Raw genomic sequence first — 19,063 nt, 5'->3', positions numbered from 1 at the left:
GGTTGATCCATTAATCAAACCACATGTGTTAGCCCATATTGGGAAGACTAAGTGATGGCCTTATTTGTGTGGCCCATAAGGTAAGAACTCTAAAAACTAAAGAGGAATCACATGATCTGTAAGTCTTCCCAAAAGTTCTAAGGCTTAGTGATACAACATTTCTCCACTACAGCAGTTCTGTCGAGCTTGTGTAAATAAGTCACCAAAAGCTTTCTGTAATTGCGTTGACGTGCTGGCACCTCATTACTTTGTACCAACAACTTGGAGTCCTTTAGCAATCTTATATTCATTTACTTGAATCTGAAAACCTCACAGGGCGCTGCAGTGACTCAGACGCCACCTGATTATTAAGGGCTGCTTAATTCAATGGGAACGTCTGATGTCTTTTTCACACATTGACAGAAATCCAAGAATGGCATGTTCCTTTCAGGGAAGTAGTTCAAGGCTTGAAGGTTTTATCAGTGCAGATTTAGGTTTTATGAACACCAGGCCTCAAATGAACTTGTAATGTTGTAAATGATCTATCAGAGTCATCTTCGTGCTCTTAATTTTGCCTTCACGGTCATTCATGATATGTATAAATACACTCATCAGCTACTTCATTAGGTACTTATTTCCTTAACATAAATATCTAATCAGCCAATCACATAGCAGCAACTGAGTGCGTTTAGTCATGTAGACGTGGTCAGGACGACCTGCATCAGAAAGGAGAAAGGTGATTTAAGTATCTCTGAATGTGGCATGGTTGTTAGTGCCAGATGGACTGGTCTGAGTATTTCAGAAACTGCTGATCTGCTGAGATGTTCTCACACAAACATATCCTGGGTTTACAGAGAATGGCCCGAAAAAGAGAAAATATCCAGTGAGCATTAGTTTTCTGGGTGATGTCAGAGGAAAATAGCCAGAATGCTTTGAACTAATAGGAAGGCCACAGTAACTCAATGTAATAATAAAGATGGGTTGGTGGATGATTTCTAGTGTTCTATTAAATGCTTGCTCTTTGATGCTGTCAGCTCCCTCAGCTTGTTTTCCCAGCTACTCATACTCTGCTCTCTGGGTCCCAAGGTGCTATCCAAGGTGCTAAATGGTGGACGCACAATTAGAACATGGGCACCACCTGTGCTAGCCAGCCTTCCCTGGCACTGCCCCATCCATTCCCTGCAGCTGAACAGCAGACCACATCCTGCCACACTCAAATAACCACTTGTTAAAACCAGGGTATCACACGTCAAACCTTGAGACAGAAAGGCTACAGCCACAGAAGACCACACTGGGTGTCACTCCTGTGAGCTAAGAGGAGGAAGCTTAAATTCACATACGCGCAACAAAATTGGTAAAATGAAGATTGACAAAGTGGTTCCTGGTCTGCCAAATCTCGATTTCTGCTGCAACATCCAGATATTAGTCAGAATTTGGTGAAAACAACATGAAATCATGGATTCATTCTGCTTCAGTCTGCTGTGGGGGATATTTTCTTGGAACAATCTGGACCTCCTGTACCAAAAGGGCTTCTTTAAAAAAAACAAAAAAAACAAAAAACAGAATATTGTTGCTGACCATGTCCTTTTCCTTTATCACCAGTGTACCATCTTCTGATAGCTGCTTCCAGCAGGACAACGCACCATGTCACAAAACTCATATCATCTCAAACTGGATTCTTGAACCACAAATTATTAAGGCAGCCCTAAGAAGGTGTACCTTATAAAGTGTCCTTTGGTTGTTTATCATAACTGAAAGGCTTTGACTTGTGCCGTAATACAGAGAGTGAAATATTATAGTTTAAAATTTGTTGCATCACCATATCAAGTTTTTTTTTTAAGCCATTGATCAGTTTCTATTAAGCCACACATCATCTACACTGATTCAGTGTTGTATAACAATCACATATAAGGTCAGATATGCGACGTGGCTGAAAACGAGCATTGCTGCAGCAAACAAGACGCTGATTTACAACCATCACTTTACTACATGATCAAAAAAAAGTTTCAAGACATATGTAAGACATTGTTTTATCCAAAAGTTTCAAATCTCACATGGTGAGAAAACACATTAACATTTGTTATGACCCATTAAAGAAATCAAACCTCAAAACACTTCATCCTGAAAAAGGGAATGAGGGAATTTACATTTTTTAACATCCTTTTTTCCCCTAAACCTATAGTTTAACGTATACTGTATAGTTGAACCTCAGAGTAACTTTGTCAGCTGTCATATTTCTGTACAACGTCAGCAAAAACCTTTAAATTTGTTTTCAATCACTTTATTGTGACTGTACAAAAATTCAGTAAATAAAATAATAAACACTTGTTTTCGTGAAACACATTTGGCCAGTTCCACAGAGGTAAGATGATCCCATGCCTGTTTGCCTTTTCTTTTTTTACTTTGCAGGGGTCCAATAAACACACAGTTGTGAACATTTTCACTACATATCCCCTCCTAAGTTGTAACAATGTTCAACTTACCAAGATGCACCAAATACACTGAATCAAACTCTAAAAAAATAAATTAATAAAAAGAAAAAACACATCTTCAAAGATTTATTCAATGCAAAAGGTTGAAATGTTGCTTGTTTTTGTTCAGCAGTTGACTCACATTCACATCCCAACATGAGATTTTGTGCCAAAAAAAAAGAAGAAAAAAACCTAAAAAAAACAAAACAAAAACTGTGCAAATAAATAAAAATCAGATGCACACTCTCAGTCTCCTTCCCGCAAGGTCTTAATTTGATCCATTCGCTGTACAGTGGCTCGCAGTTCAAAAAGGAATTCTCTTTCTACACATCTACGGACTCCACCACCACAGGCAATGTTTTTTAAAAAAAAAGAGCATCTTGTCTTTTAAATATAAAATGTGTCCAAGCACTGCTGCAAGGACATGTTTTCATCAAACAGCAGTCCAATCTGGCTTCAATTCTGCTCCGGGTCTTGTAAGAATCCCACTCATAAGTGGACTGTTATTATTATCGTCATCATATTCTCCATCTTTTCTGACTCCCACCTCCTCAAACATTCTGTAACAGTAGCAGCGGGAGCTGGTCCCAATATCCGTTCAGCACAGGAGGGAGAAAAACAACAGAACAAAACAAAAAAAATCCTAAAATTTGAGTTTACCTCGTCTCACTGTCCCGTTCACCTGAGACAGAAAAATGTCCTGGTTTCAGCTGCAGAGAGGAGCTGCTGGGTCTAAGAAGGGTGTGATGTTTTCTCTTGTGAAACAGTGAAAATCTAGGAGTTGCTGGCAGCATTTTCATTGCTAGGTGAGCTTGGGGAGGAAGAGGAGGAGGAAGAGGGGGAGAAGTTCATTCTCGATAACCCCGGCGGGTCTGTGGCTGTGTTTTGTCCACTAAGACTCTTCCTGCACACAGGACACGTATCATGCTGTAAGAGACGGGGCATAGGAAGTTATTACTGTGATCAGCTTTAATACATGGACACAGCAGTTTTATTCTCACCCACAATCTTAATAATTCAGTAAAATGGACAATTGAATTGAATTTAAACAACTGAAAGAAGCCTGGTTCCAGACAACAGCCTTGTGGCTACACTGTAGACATAATGCAGACTCTTCACTGGGTGTATGCTTCCACTGTAATCAATGAAAATGCCTACATTAGGCGTGACAGCAATAAGTAAACTGAGTGTGCCACAAAGAGCCACTCCAAAAACGTAAAAATAGACGACGCTGTTGGGTTGGGAAATCTTTTTTTAACTCCATAAATGACCTTTGATGCCAACATTTATTTAGCCAGTGTAGTCTGGCCATCCCACAAACTCAGTCAAACTGCCTTACTCAGAACATGCAAAAGAGAGCCTTCAGTTTTTAGGCCCCTCTTCTATGGAACCAGCTTCCAGCTTGGATGCGGGAAACAGACACTATCTCTACTTTTAAGATTAGGTTTAAAACTTTCCTTTTTGCTAAAGCATATAGTTAGGGCTGGATCAGGTGACCCTGAATCCTCCCTTAGTTATGCTGCAATAGGCTGCTGGGGAAATTTGCATGATGCACTGAGTATTTATTCTTCAGTCATCTTTCTAACTCACTATGTGTTAATAGACCTCTCTGCACTGAATCGTGCTTGTTATTAACCTCTGTCTCTCTTCCACAGCATGTCTTTATCCTGTCTTCCTTCTCTCACCCCAACCGGTCGCAGCAGATGGCCCCGCCCCTCCCTGAGCCTGATTCTGCTGGGGCTTTCTTCTTGTTAAAAAGGAGTTTTTCCTTCCCACTGTCGCCAAAGTGTTTGCTCATAGGGGGTCATATAATTGTTGGGTTTTTCTCTGTATGTATTATTGTAGGGTCTACCTTACAATATAAAGCGCCTTGAGGTGAACGTTGTTGTGATTTAGCACTGTATAAATAAAATTGAATTGAACTGAACAAGCACTGCATGTAGCCAGTAAAAAGAGAGAAAATCACCGCAAACGGTCTGAAAACCCTCTGTGTCCAGTGCAACCAAAGAGTTAGTGTTGGAATTTGTTATTGTCAATTCAATTTGACATATTTCTGTAAACAATGTAATTCAACTGCCTCTAGCCACAGCTTCAGTGACAAGGTGATTTCTTCAGGACTCACACGTCATAAGCTGCTCAAGTTAGATCAAAATAAAACTAAATAACCCCCACCAACCAGAAAACATCTGACCTCAACACAATGGCAGGATGAATGACAGCTCTTAAATAAGACAGTGCAGCATGCATCCGACTGGTTTTGTAAGCCGTGCCCACTTATACACAGGTACTTTGGTAAACACTGCTTTTTCTGTTTTGGCCTTTTAGTAAAACAGAGCTTCTGAAAAAAAATCTTTCCAGGGTGAAGATTGGCTCACAAATGTCAGCAAATTCCTGGAAGATTGCTGAAAGTACCAGAAGAGACACATGATATGCACCAAGGGAAAAAAAATGCAACTCATTTATAATATGGCCTGCAACTACGTGTAAGACGGGGAAATATTGTGTGTTTTTCCAAACTACCGTGTAATGATGCAGTATGTGTAAAACTGCATGGATTAGAGCGTTTTTCTTTACTCCTGGAATACAGAAAACCACTAAAGTTTCAAAGCAGCAAGATTTAAGAGAGCCACCAGAGAATATTGAGAATCAGTGCTGCTTTTGAAAGTCTTTATTAAAACTGTAAAGCTATGATTTAGCAGTTAACTTGTTTACGGTATCATCAGAAACATTTTAATTGTATTTATATAGCATCAATTCATAACAGCACTCACCTAAAGGCACTTTATACTTTAAGGAAAATAATCTAGAAGATTAGAAAAAAAAGCCAACTATCACACAACCCATTATGAGCAAGAACTTGGCAACATTGGGAGGGAAAAACTCCCTTTTAACAGGAAGAAAACCTTTCAGCAGAACCAGATTCGGGGAGGGGCAGCCATCTGCTGCAACCACATTAGTAGTTTATGAAGTACAAAGGTTATATAAGAATCAAGTGATCCAAAACAAACCTGGCTTCATATGCAAGTGGTTGATATCAATGAAATAACACAATTAATGTTTCAATCAGCTCTATAGTTCTGTTTGCATCATCCATTAAATATACATACCTGTTCCAGCCACGGTACTATACAGTCATTGTGAAACAAATGATTGCAGGGTAGCTGCCTTACACTCTCGTCAACACTGTAGTCTTCTTTGCACACGGGACACTCTAAACCAGCACCTGTGCAAACAGCAAACGACACACCATCTGTCTGTGCTCACACACACATCAGCCCCAGGGAAAACTGAGATCATGCTGATATAGTTTATTTGAGTTTAGGTAGTGTTGAGCAATTGTGACAAAGCCAAATGTCCCAAAAAAGAGACACTTTTCAAAGGCTGTTTTCTCATTATTCAAAAAAAAAAAAAAAAAAAAAACCACATACTGTTGTTGAATCAGTAGAACTGTCTACACAGATGTTTTATTTATTTGTTTTTAAGTAGAGTGCATAGCTGAGCAGGTTGCAGTGAAATGTACAAAGAACCACACTGAAAATGAGAAGAGGACTTACTGACGTGCTCCTCTGTGATGGAAATCGTGGGTAAATTCTTTATCCTCTCTCTGTCTGCAGGAGGGGGACCCGTGTTTTCAAACTGGTTTAATAACTACAAATGAAAAACAGACATGCTCACAATGACCAGCTGTGACCAAATCAGAATGACAACAAGGCCGATCAAATCAAAGGAAACTTCTCTTCATATTTCTATATGCCTGATCACCGGTACTTCATTAGGCAGTTGCAAACGTGCATTCTTTGACTCTAGACACAAAAAAAAAGAAAAATTTTAATTTAGACCTTCTCCTTTTTTTTCGACTCCACTCCCACTGTCACTGTTATTTTTAGAGTGAACCTTGAAATTCCTGTTCTGACCAGACCCTCATGTTGAGGATCATTAATATTGATGGGAACCGGGTCAATGAAAGCTATGACCCAGGGACCAAACCACAAGTTTCAGTGAATGAGTCCACAGTGTCCAAGCCTGAAGGCAGCATATCAGGTCAGGAACGTGACCTGGACGTGAAAGTTGCAGGAAGGTTAGAAGTGATGCTGGGCTGCAGAAGATGCTCCTTTAGACTGAAGGTTTTATACAATTCCAGGGGGATACTGCTTGTGACCCTAACTTCAGGCCTGCATTGTGCTTTGCCATTTCCTTAAGCTACAACACTGATGTAATTTCTACCATTTCTGTGTTTGTTGTGGTGGCTCTTTTATTTTGCCTCCATGCGCCTCTGTGTTCTTATCCTGTCCTCAGTCACATTAAACACCATGAATTAAAAACCAAGCTGCACATTTCACTAAATTATGTTCAAGTCACAGATACATTCTGAGCCAGTTAGCCTAGAGCTTTGTCTTTGGACTTCACCTTAATAACATTACAATAATGTCTGTTTTGGACTTCTGCAAAGACATTTAGGGGCATGCTGGTGTGTTACGTGTTAACCATGCGGTTATGTCCTGATGTTTCATATCCAGTGCCAGCCGATAGAAAAAAAAATGCTGGGAGTTTTTTTCCCTCCTAGGTCCTCGTTCTTCGTTGTAGTCAGCCCCCCCTCCCATCTCCCACAGAGTAATTTTTGTTTGTTCAAAAAATCAGCTGATGCAGATTTACATTTTAGTTAGTGATCCAAATTTGAAAGCCTTCAAGGTCAAATCTCTGAAGCCTCTCTGTGTACGTTAGTGAGACTTCCTGAAACACCAGACGGAGGTTCCAAATGTTGTGCTCAACACTTTTAGATTGTTTCAGTGTATTTTTAAGTGCTAAACTTGCTAAAATGACCCCACTCTGAAATCCAGGGCCCAGGTCTTGTATTCACTAGATCACAGTATTCCTGCAACTCTGTTGAATAGATTTGTTGGACTCGAAAGCCAAGTATAAAATTCTGTTTCAGTTTATCTCTATTTTCATGTGAAAGAAAAACATTGTACATACCTGCGTAATGATAGCATCGAGCCCATTGGCACCCCAGGCATAGTCCATTGGATTGGAATGTAGCATACCCCTGCAAATTAAGAAGGATGTTAAAGTAAAAAGTCTCCTGAAATAAGTAAGCAATGTGTCTATCATACATTCTTAAACTTACCAAGGTCCCATCCCAATATTTGGCATGGCTGTAGGTGCTATAATTCCATTTACTAGCTGCTGGATAATTCTAGTCAGGAAAAAAGAAACATCACAAAAACAAACTACTTACAACAAGCAACAGGGTTCAAACTGAGAAACAGTGGGATTAATACTGTTACCATAACATGTGACATATAATGTTTGCACATAACACAGTAACAAGCCAAGCTGTTTCCCCTGTCACTTCTTCTCAGTTACGCTCTACTGCTGAAAATGTCTCACCCCTCTAATGTGGGCACTCCTTCGTGTCGCGTACCCTGTCGCCGAGGAACATGCCGACCCCGTGGTTGCCGTGCACCGTATCTTTGCCGCGATGCCATTTCCCGCTCTCTCCTGTTTTCCGTCTCTCGGTTGTCCTCTGTGGGTAGCCGCAACCGAAGGTCAAAGTTTTCATCAAAAATCCCAAGGGCGAACGGACCATAACCCGGGGGAAATGTGAATAAGTGCTGGTGATCCACGTTCTAGTGGTAGAGACAGAGACAATGTCAAAATATAGTGTAGGGCATAGGTGTCAAACTCTGGCCCGTGGGCCAAATTTGGCCCGCAGCCTAATTACATTTGGCCCACGAAGCCATACCAAATTACTATTAGAGCTGGCCTACTGGTATTATACAGCTAATATATATATTGTTTAGTATTAAGCTTTGCTTGTTCCATATTCAGTTTTCCAGCAAAACTTATTTGAGTCCATAAGAAAAGATTCATTTTTATATCTGGAGGAAGATTTTTTTTTCAATAAATATTAATGTTAGCCCGCCACTTTGTTCCAGTTTTGAATTTTGGCCCACTGTGTATTTGAGTTTGACACCCCTGGTGTAGGGTGTTAAAAAAAAAATTTTCAGAACCAGCTGATTTATCACGTCACACTTACCTCCAAGACTGGGCGGAACTGATCACTGGAAGAGGAAGTAGAGGCAGACCCATTTTCAGCACTGCATAAACAGAAAGTGAAACGTTAAGAGGTAGAAATGTACTGAAATATTAAACTAAGTAGCGATACACCGATTTATCATCAGAGCATCAGTACACAAGTCCCTTCTGCCTATGGTCAAGATTTACTGGTGGCTCATATTTTGCACTGATGTTCTGATTCATTGACTAAATGTTCAAAGAGAGTGTGATGAAGAGCTAAACTTTGTTTCAGTGGACTTCTTCAGATTGATCCTCCTTACCTTCTTTCTTCAGGCAGTTCCTCAATAAAACCAGATTCACAGCGTGGACACGTGTAGTCCTACAATGAAAATGTAAATTTGAATCCCTGACACAAACAAAGTTGTCTCTTTATTAGGTCGAACGCCAACATTATATACTTCTGCAACCCATATAATTTTTTTTTTTTAATTGTCTTTAGGAGCGTTTATGGAGTGCAACTTTATTGAGCAGGGCTTCAGAAGTTTCCTACATTTAAAGTGCACTGTGTCACACAGCTGAGCAGCAGACTGACTAAAGAGAAACTGTTACTGCAACATTCAAGAAGCTTCATGTGAAAGGCTTTGACAACAGTGCTGGGAGGTTGGTTGATGCCACAACAGCAGAGCCGACAGAGAGTGACTTTGTAATGATTTAACAACTACAATCAGCCAACAACAGTCTTTACTGGAAAGCATTCCCCGCTAAGCGGTGTCTCCTGAGTAAAAAAAAGAACAAGTCCCCTAAATCGAAAGTGAGCCCGCGGTCTTCCGTTAGCTTGCCCGTTAATGTCAAAAGGCTACCGCGGCTGAACTTGTCAAGCCCTTAACGTCAGCTCTACCTGGTTGTCATTTAGTGACGTTCGATATAATAAGGGTAAAACATGACATCTCAACCCAAGCGTAACCGCCAGCCTGATTAGTGACACCTGACTACCACCCCGTCCTTTACTACAGGGCTAGCCGAACTAGCGCAGCTAAACAGCAGCAAATGAGTCGAGAGACTCTTTGAGTGCCAAACCCACATAAAAAAAAGACAAGGTCGGATATTACTCATCATCCTTCACGCGGACAAAAGGTGTCTCTACGGCCCTTACCGGTAAACGCGGACTAATCTCTGCTGAACACCGGTGACAAAAAAACCGGCAGGGCCGTGGGGGAGCTTCAGCCATTTCTGAGCAGGAGAGCAGTTCGCACAGTACGGACGGGTAGCAGCAAGGGACAACAGCGACGGCTCTTGCAACAGGAAACGGAAACTAACGCGCACCTGACACGACAGGCAGGAAATGATTTCCGGTGTATTTACCTCCAAATTATAATTTCTTCTATCTTACCATAAAACGAACTAAACGAATATATAATATAGAAGCAAGTCTTTAGTTTTATTTTTTGTCAGTTTTGTCAAATTTGAGGAGGCCCTATTGGTGCATTTTTGACCTACATTGGTATGGCTATAAGACAAAGTGTTTTGTCTATCTGTATATTGTACTACCTTTTCAGAACGTTTTAAACCTGATCATTTTTATAATAATACGAGGAAGAAGGCAAAGAAGAAAGAGAACTAACCCATTTTAAACAATAAAAATGAACCTGAAAAGAAGCTGAATGATAACAATTAATAAATGATTAAAGTATTGGACTATAATTACTGTATTTTTATTCTTCTTTCGACTACTGCCTACTCCTCTGTCACACGAATCCTCGGCATGTCCTCCTTCACTGCATCCATCTTCTTCCTGCCTGATAGCTCAATAGTCAGAGCTTGTGGTAACAATATATTCACTAGCCCTCCTCTTTACAAGTCCAAACAATTTCAATAGGGCAGGGAGATGTGAAGAAAAAAAATCTTACTACAGGTTGTTTTGTTGTTGTTTGTTTATTTCTTTGTTTTCCTTTAGGGGTTTGAAGGTGAAGGATAATTATATACCTTGTTTAAGATTCGGAATTTAAGAAAGCATGGTTTTATTTAATTATTCTATACCTATTTATGGTAAATGGCCTGTATTTGTATAGCGCTTTACTAGTCCCTAAGGCGCTTTACACATCCAGTCATCCACCCATTCACACACACTGGTGATGGCAAGCTACATTGTAGCCACAGCCACCCTGGGGCGCACTGACAGAGGCGAGGCTGCCGAACACTGGTGCCACCGGGCCCTCTGACCACCACCAGTAGGAAACGGGTCAAGTGTCTTGCCCAAGGACACAACAACCGATACTGTCCAAGCCGGGGCTCGAACCGGCAACCTTCCGATTACAAGGTGAACTCCCAACTCTTGAGCCACGATCGCCCGATTTACTACATAGACTTTAAAGTAAATGCGGTTAAGGCTCGAGGTAAAAATTATGCTTTTATTCTGGTGAGTGGAAACCGGAAGTTTTGTGGGGAAATTCAGCCTGAAGTCGCCCCGCTTCTACCGTAACTACTGCAGGCCTTTTGTGTCGTCCCTGCTCGTCTTCTTTAGAAGGGCATTTTTCTTCCTGCTGCGACCATGGAGTCTGGCGATTCAGGTAAACCTTTACAGTGAGATTTACGCCAAATACGTGCAAACTGCACTTTAAGGTCGATAATTTATCCGTTAAATCTCACAAGCTAATTTAGCTTGTTTGAACCAGTGTACAACGCCAGCTAAGTTAACTAGCTGTTGGGTTAGCTGGATCAGGTTTTAAATAAGATCAATACAGTTCAATAAATACACATTTTTAACTGCAGTCTTTAACAATCATATTTAAAGACACAACTGCCTCTTTAACCCAGTTCAGAGTTCGTCACATAGCTACTGAAAATTGTTTTGTTGCTCGAATAAGTGTTTTTTTTTTTTTTTAAAAAAAGGCTAGCACTAGTCTTCGCCTGTTTATAAAATAAGTGTCAGATTTCCTGATATGCTAGTTGTTTCAGAGGGTGGCTCTATCTTTTGTTAGAGGTTTAGATTTGTTGTCACATGCATTGTATTTTGTCATGTATTTGAGGTCGAGGAGGAGGAGGGTGGAAGTCCAGACCCATCCAACCACAGAAAAGCAAAATGAACATGACTATTCTCCGTCAAGAAAAACTGATAGCTCAGAAGAAAAAAGAGATCGAAGAAAGAATGGCAGAGCAAGCAAAAATGAATGTTCAAACCACTAGCAAGCCTCTGCCTGAAAGGTAATTATACACATCCTATCATGGCCCACATTCAGTTTGAATACCAACAATCTGATACTTGTACACGTGAATGTTTTCTGTGATGCCAACCTTAGACTTGAAAACATATTTTTAAAAATACCTTTTTACACTTTTATCCCTGTAGTTCTACCAGTGTCCAAGGGGCTTCCACAAATAAGTTCGCAAATGATGGGAGCTTCTTACAGCAGTTCATGAAGATGCAGAAGGAAAAGGCGCATGTGTCTGGTTAGTACCCAATTCTGCACAGCTTACTCAAAATATTGAATGATATTTAGCAGAGCTTTAGATGGGACAGTTTGCATTAGTATGCATAACCTAATTAATTAGAATCTAAATATAATAGAATTTAGTAGAAGGGTTTTCCTGAAGTGTCTCCCTTTCTTTCTAGGTTCCATCAATGATGCCAAGACCCCATCAACCCCAACTTTATCACCAGGAGGAAATGCGCTCCAGAAAAAGAGCATTTTCGTTGGCCAGCGACCTGGCCTTGGAGTCAGCAGCATGCTAAATCAGTTCAAGAGCTTCTCACAGTCCAAGAAGAATCCCATTCTCAGCCAGAGGCCAAGTGTCTTTTGCTCTCCAGATGGTGATGATGAGGAAGAAGAGGCCGATTACTCCAAATTCTTAGAGATGAAAGGTAATTCCTGGCCTGTGTTTTTCATTGTGTCAGGGGACACCTCCATGGCTTGGACATTTCAGTGCATCCTCTGCGTACTCCAGTGGAACAGTTGCCTTGTGACTGGCATTTTGTCATTTGTGCCCTTTGAGTAAATGTACTCATAGCGTGCTTAAAGTCTCTCCCCCAGAGGATTCAGACACCAGACTCATTATCGACAAGATGGCTTCTTTTGTGGCCGAGGGGGGACCTGAGTTGGAGAAGAAGGCCAAGGAAGACTACAAGGACAATCCTGTTTTCTCGTAAGTTTGAAGGACATTGTCGCTTAACTGAGTAAGACTTATTTTACTCTGAAAGTTTTTTTCAGACATATCTGTTTTACAATTTTTGCCCTTGTCTTTTAGTTTTTTGTATGATAAGAGCAGCGTGGAATATCTCTACTACAAGAAAAAGATTGCAGAATGGAAAAAGGATTTGCAAAGACCAGAGAAACTCTCAGATAATGGTAAATGGCCTTTTTACTTCACACACTTCCTTTTCTGCTTCTTTTCTTTAATCTTTCCTCTCAAGAGTTACTGTTATTGCACAGGAATGCATGCCGATACCGCATTCTCAGATACACTTGCAATTTTCAGGTATTATAATCTGACTACTGAGATACTCAGAGCTCGATAGTGATGGCTAATATCGTGACTACAGAAGCCTGTAACTAATGTACTATTGCAACGGAGTTCATCATAACTTGATCTGTTTTGAAAACTGCATAGCAGAAGGCTCACATTTCTCAGTAGTGTTAGTGCAGCTTACCATCTACACCAATACTTTTTTATTTTAAATGTGTAACTTTTACTGTGTCTACTCCTAGCATATCTAAAACTGAGATATTTAGAAAGCAGCTGAACCATTCATGTATTTTAAAGTTCTGATCTGGATCTGCACTTTTCAACACCCACTTTCTGCTTCTGATTGGGTCTTTTTCCAACTTCATGCCAACACATCACAGCTAGCCTTTGCTTTTAACTGTGCTTAATATGTTGCAGATTTTGCTTTCAGACTCTCAATCTGTTTTCTGGCACAATGACTGTGCTATACTGATTTATTTTTGGATAAGTCTTTAATAAATACAGTATTAGACTTTGACTTGAACGGTGTAATGAATGCAGATGTAAGTTTTAAATTATAGTCATACTGTATGTTGTTGGAGTCTCTCAGGGCTTCATTCTTCATTTGTTACAGTAAACGCCTCAAATCCATACAGTTCCCCATTCACCACCCCTGTCCCCCTTGCTCCTCCTTCCCTTTTCCTTTTCTTATCCCCTATTGGCTCTAGACTGGTGGTGTATGAGGGCCAGTTGAGTACGGTACAGTAGTAGAGTGTGAATTGACTCCCAGTACTAATAGGCTGCTTAAAGTCTCCCCCCCAGTGGACGCGGAAACCCAGCAGGTGGCTGAGAAGCTGGCCAAGTTTGTGGCGGAGGGTGGCCCAGAGGTGGAAGCCATCGCTGCTGAGCGCAACCGAGACAACCCAGCCTTCAGGTAAGTGGCCATATCTGTTCCTGTGTCCTGCATGTCTCACATTTTCTTTTTTGATAGTTCGTCTGAACTGTATGAATCTTCTGTCCTTCAGTTTTTTATATGATGAACAAAGTCCAGCCCACCGTTTCTACAAAGAGAAAGTAAAGGAGTATCGTGCTGCAAACTCTCAGAACTCTGCAGATTTAACAGGAGATTCCAGGACAGCTGTTAAGCCACCAGCTGCTTTTCCAGTACCAGAAATCTCTCCACAGCAGAGCCAACCATCTGCACTTCACTTTAAGGAGTCAGAAACCCCACCTGTGAAACGAAAGAGGAAGAGCAGATGGGGGTCTGAAGAAGACAAAGTCGACCTGCCTATTCCTCTCATTGTTGTTCCTCATGAGAACAGTCTTCCAGACCCTAACGCACCATCACTTTCTGGTATTTACTTTACAAATGTGCAAGTACTGTTCATGTGTTTATTTGTAGGGGATGAATATTAATTTAACCCCAAACCTTTTTCTTGTGCAATTCTTTCGTAAGACGGTATTATGTGTTTTGCAGCTGACAACAAATATTATTAAATATTTTCCAACTTATGCATGCTAATGCTCATAGCCATATTTCATAAAGTCATCTGAACATTGAGCCCAGCAAGATAGTTTGACAATTAATGAGCAATTGAGATTGCTAGCATTATACATACTAATGGATATTCCCCGTTTTAGCCCAGGAGCTGAGAGGTCTGGGTTATAAAAAAGGGAAACCTCTTGGTCTGGTTGGAGTGACAGAATTATCTGAGGACCAGAAGAGACAATTGAAAGAACAACAAGAGGTATGGAAGTATTAAAAAAGAATACATAGTGTTGTTGCTTTAGTCTTTTAAATTTCTTTCAGATCATACAAGATTATAATTTCCTGGAAGTTCTTAACAACATATGTGTTGCTAACTGAGCAGGTGTTGTTTTTGGGGTTTTTTGCAGATGCAAGAGATGTATGACATGATCATGAAGCACAAGCGTGCAATGGCAGACATGCAAGTGATGTGGGAGAAGGCCATAAGAGAGCATCAGCACGAGTATGACAGCGATGAAGAGGTTGACCAGCAAGCGGGGACCTGGGAACATCGGCTCCGAAAGATGGAAATGGAGAAGACTCGCGGTGAGTTTTACCAGCAGCCTGGAAAATCATTCATTTACACTTTAACTCTATAGGATTTTGAAGACTTAGTTTTGTTTTGTTTTTAATGTAAATGTCTATTCCAGAATGGGCTGAATCTCTGACAGAAATGGGTAAAGGGAAGCACTTTATTGGTGACTTCCTGCCCCCAGAGGAGCTGGAGAAGTTTATGGAGACTTTCAAGGCACTAAAGGTCAGTTTTCATTTCAATTCAACACTTCCCCAAATTGGGAAGGAAATATCAGGATTTGTTTAATGCATCACGCATGTTATTTCTGGGGAAAAGAAAGGATTGCAAAAGTAGGCCCTTGTAAATCAGTTTTTTCATATATATATATATATATATATATATATATATATATATAATTTTTAGTGTCTTTTCCACAACAAATGCATACATATCTTTAGTAGAGCTGAGGTTTTTCTGAAATGCCTCAGCAGTTGAACCCAGACTGCCCATTTCCCAGCACATTCCTCGTCCCTTTCTGAAAGTCCCCTAGGAACAGACTGTAATTGCTACTTTAAAAATAAATCTGTGTGATTTGACACTGTTATTATCTCATCAAAAAGTATCAAAGCTGAAAAAATGAGCACTATGAATGTAATTTGTCTCCCAGAGGCATGGGAAGTTGTTAGAAAGTCAGCTCCAGGATGTGGCTTTTTAAATGGCAAACGGCATACAGTTTGAGTCTAAGCACATATAAACACAGACAAGTGTCTTTGAGGAAAATGTAATATAACTGTTGGGTTATTATAGTACATATGTTTTTGCAGGCTGTATTTGATGAAGGCCTGAAGGCTGAGTGTTATTGAGATACATCATCTATAATGTTCTCAACATTTAAAACAACTAAAAAATAGAAGGACACCTATGACTTAACTGTACAAATCTAATAATCAACTATATACACTCCCTGTTTCTGTACATGTGCACTTCCCAAGGATGATAAACATTATTGCTTTATTTTAGCTGTTTCCATGTCCCATTGGCTCCATGTTTGTGCGATATCTTTAGGATTTTTTTGAGTGTTTCTAATAAAACTGAATTATGATTCCTCACAGTCATAAAAAATGTGTGGAATCAAAACACAATGCTGCTTCTGTTTGTTATGAATGCTCAACTTTTTTTCCTGGATTCACAGGAGGGTCGGGACCCTGACTACTCAGAATACAAAGAGTTTAAGTTGACGGTGGAGAATCTCGGTTTCCGAATGCTCATGAAGATGGGCTGGAAAGAAGGCGAAGGCCTCGGCAGTGAAGGACAAGGAATAAAGGCTCCTGTCAACAAGTGAGCATTTCTACTTATATCATCCTTCTAATATTTAAATTAAACCGAACTCAGTGCCATAATTTTATCATGTTGGATTTCTGGTGTTTACAGTTGTGGGCAAAAGTTTGCATATACTAATCATGGGCATGAATGCCGTGGTAAATTGGGGCTTTAAATGATTTCTTTTAACTGTTAATTTTCCAGGATGGATTGATTGTAATATTTGGTTAAATGTCTCTTATCAAGTTGCACCTCAACCAGACACTTTTGGTATTGGCAAACCAGTTCATTTAAACCCAGCTTTTAAACATAGTCTACAGATTTTCAATAAGGTTGAGGTCGGGGCTTTGGGAAGGCCATTCCATCGGCTTAATGTTAACCTGCTTTGACTGAAATTTGGTTTGGATAATCTTGAAGGTGTTTTTAGAGCAGGATCGTCTTTATTGGTCAGTACCCTCTCACTCCATGTCAACGTGAAACTCGCTTCAGTGTGGACAGTGACACTCCAGCAGTTTCCAGTTCTTGAGTTTTGGCAGTTATAAAAAGATTCCAACTTGTGCACCATTTCTTGTTTTGTTTTTTTGTTTTTGTTTTTTAAGTCGATAGAGAGTAATATATGCTGTATAATCACTCCATCCTGGAAGATGAACGGTTGCAAAAATTCTAAATAACCATGAAATCCATGCCCATGATGAGTGTAAGTAAACTACACCTGATTTACTACTTCAGTACTTTGGTACATACATTGCAGGAATTATTAGTTCAACATTTAGTGCAGTAAGTATATAAAAGTGTAATTTGGTGTCGTTAAATGACCCGGTAATGACAGTGTCAGGAATGTATTACTTAGCAGTCAGTTTACAGTGTGTGCTTGTAAATCTTGTGGGCGTTTATACCTAAATAGGACTTAGCAGACCTATTTAGGTATAAATAGCTGAATATAAACACAGCCATTATTACCACTGGCTCTGTTTATATTCAGCTGTCTCAGGGGGCCATGAGTTTGACAGTGAGCCAACGTGCACGGTAGCCATTCATTAATACTTTCATTATTTACACCTCTGATTTGGAAGAGCAGTTGTTTTTATTAGAGACTGTAACACTCGTATCAGAGAGACACAAAAAAGTCTTGTTTTATGATCTCTCTGTCTCACTCCAGGGGAACTACGGCTATGAATGGAGCAGGATTTGGAATTGACCGCCCAGCTGAGCTCTCGAAAGGTGATGATGAATATGACGCTTTTAGAAAGAGGATGATGCTCGCCTACCGCTTCAGGCCCAACCCACTGGTAACATATCTTTTATGTTTTCTAACATTGTAAAAGTAATCTATAAAATTTCACCAATTTATTTAAACTGTTTACATAATTTGGATTTGCATAAAGAAAGCCACACATTGTTTCCGTGTTATGATCTGTTGACTTTTTAAAGAAGATTTCTGCTGCACAGCCACACACAGTCCTTTGTTGTGCTTGAATTTAATCTGCTTTTTCTTTTGTCTTCTTACAGAATAATCCACGGAGACCATATTACTAATGTAGACAGCTGTTTATGTTTATACTTATTCTTCTTTATTGTAACTTAATAAAAAGCTTTTTTTTTTTTTCCCCAGTTGCCACAGCTCTGCTTCATTACAAAATGAACACTGTTGCACAGTAGAAAGTGTGTGTGTGTGTGTGTGTGTGTGTGTGTGTGTGTGTGTGTGTGTGTGCCCGTGCCCAAGAGGATGACGAAGTTTGAAAATGGAATAAAGCTCTGTAGATTCTCTAGTTTGTTTGGTGTAATTACACACAGTTTTCAGTATTTGATCATCTGTGTTATATTTCAATTACAGATTGTAACAAATACTGTCCTCACCCAACTTCTATAATAAGTAAACTCATTACATCTTTTTGCTTTACCATCTAATAAACTCACTTCTGCTTTAGCACACAATTTTCTGTATAGTTTTGTTTACTGTGTTCTGTAACAATTTTGATTATTTTCACTATATGCTACAGTTTCTGCAATAAAACAGCCACCTCCTGAAATGTGCAGTTATCTTTTCACCTGCTTATACCTATTTGTTTATAATCTATTTATTAGAGGACATGCAGGGGTCAAGAGTATCTTACTTTCAGTTTATGACATACCTGTGTGCCAAGTGTAGGCAGTCGTGTAATCATATTTGATAGTTTGATCGGTAATCATTCTGCCATGGCTCTGTACAGCAGTGAGTCATTAAGCAGGCTTGACCGGGCTCAAGCAGCCAGTAGTGAGGAGTGACAAATCAGTGAAACCAGACCTTCAGTTTGCCATTCTCCAGAGAGGTTTAGACAGGATAAATATAACTCAGAAATCCCAGCTAAGCAAGAGCTGCTCCTCAGCCAAACAATCAATCAGAGGCAACTTAAGTGAAAGTAGAAAGTAAATCGAGAGTTGCTGGTTAATGGCATGAGGGTTTCTTGATGGATTAAATTTCTTAAGACAGATATTAGTGGGTGCAATTATTATAATCCATTAATCTTTTGATCTCTTAAAATTTATGAGAATTGTGATAGGGATGTAAAATAGCTTTTGACAATATACTTAAATTATTTATCTTGAAGGCAAATAAATCCTGACATTTGAGAAGATGAAACAAGTAATGATTGACATTTTTTAGTTGGAATAATTGGATATTTAATTGGTTAATTAATTGTCTCAGTTAACAATTTCTCTTTCTTGTAATCAGTGCTTGAGAAAAATGAACTACAGTTGCCGAGAATATACTCTCCTGGGAAATATAAATGATCACAGATAACAGTGGGGTAA

General features: G+C 39.7%; 2 protein-coding genes across 3 annotated transcripts; one reads left to right on the top strand and one right to left on the bottom strand.

The window, feature by feature from the left end:
• Window positions 1-2,522: 2,522 nt before the first annotated feature.
• On the bottom strand, window positions 2,523-9,779 carry rnf126 (ring finger protein 126). The gene is made up of 9 exons (XM_085255122.1): window positions 9,622-9,779; window positions 8,789-8,847; window positions 8,488-8,548; window positions 7,839-8,077; window positions 7,576-7,644; window positions 7,425-7,494; window positions 6,005-6,098; window positions 5,558-5,673; window positions 2,523-3,377 (listed from the first exon to the last, which is right to left on the bottom strand). The coding sequence occupies exons 1-9, from the start codon at window positions 9,694-9,696 to the stop codon at window positions 3,225-3,227; spliced, it is 936 nt and encodes a 311-aa protein (XP_085111248.1). The 5' UTR covers window positions 9,697-9,779; the 3' UTR covers window positions 2,523-3,224.
• A 1,098-nt stretch (window positions 9,780-10,877) lies between these two features.
• sugp1 (SURP and G patch domain containing 1) lies at window positions 10,878-18,205 on the top strand. 2 transcript variants are annotated; one of them, XM_085254662.1, is made up of 14 exons: window positions 10,878-11,035; window positions 11,495-11,669; window positions 11,815-11,915; window positions 12,079-12,327; window positions 12,485-12,608; window positions 12,711-12,811; window positions 13,719-13,842; window positions 13,934-14,262; window positions 14,550-14,656; window positions 14,805-14,982; window positions 15,087-15,193; window positions 16,143-16,288; window positions 17,430-17,559; window positions 17,780-18,205. In XM_085254662.1, exons 1-14 carry the CDS (start codon window positions 11,017-11,019, stop codon window positions 17,804-17,806), a joined length of 1,917 nt encoding a protein of 638 aa, XP_085110788.1. In that variant the 5' UTR covers window positions 10,878-11,016; the 3' UTR covers window positions 17,807-18,205. The 2 variants fall into 2 exon arrangements, with proteins under 2 accessions (XP_085110788.1, XP_085110787.1); XM_085254661.1 differs by having other exon boundaries at window positions 17,430-18,205.
• The last annotated feature ends 858 nt before the right edge of the window (window positions 18,206-19,063 follow it).

Source organism: Mchenga conophoros, linkage group LG18 (genome assembly GCF_057382185.1).
Source record: "Mchenga conophoros isolate Kocher_MC1m ecotype Shallow Benthic linkage group LG18, M_conophoros_male_GT1.1, whole genome shotgun sequence".
Lineage (NCBI taxonomy): Eukaryota > Metazoa > Chordata > Actinopteri > Cichliformes > Cichlidae > Mchenga > Mchenga conophoros.
Note: the sequence above shows the minus strand (reverse complement) of the source record. Positions and strands in the feature narration are given on the sequence as shown.

Excerpts from the sequence above, each read along its gene's own strand:
- rnf126 (XM_085255122.1), bottom strand. The coding sequence starts at position 9,696 with ATGGCTGAAGCTCCCCCACGGCCCTGCCGGTTTTTTTGTCACCGGTGT. Across the intron at positions 8,848-9,621 it reads AGATTAGTCCGCGTTTACCG|GACTACACGTGTCCACGCTG; the intron begins GTAAGGGCCGTA and ends TTTTCATTGTAG. Across the intron at positions 3,378-5,557 it reads TAGTACCGTGGCTGGAACAG|CATGATACGTGTCCTGTGTG; the intron begins GTATGTATATTT and ends CGTCTCTTACAG.
- sugp1 (XM_085254661.1), top strand. Across the intron at positions 11,670-11,814 it reads AGCAAGCCTCTGCCTGAAAG|TTCTACCAGTGTCCAAGGGG; the intron begins GTAATTATACAC and ends TTATCCCTGTAG. Across the intron at positions 16,289-17,429 it reads ATAAAGGCTCCTGTCAACAA|GGGAACTACGGCTATGAATG; the intron begins GTGAGCATTTCT and ends GTCTCACTCCAG.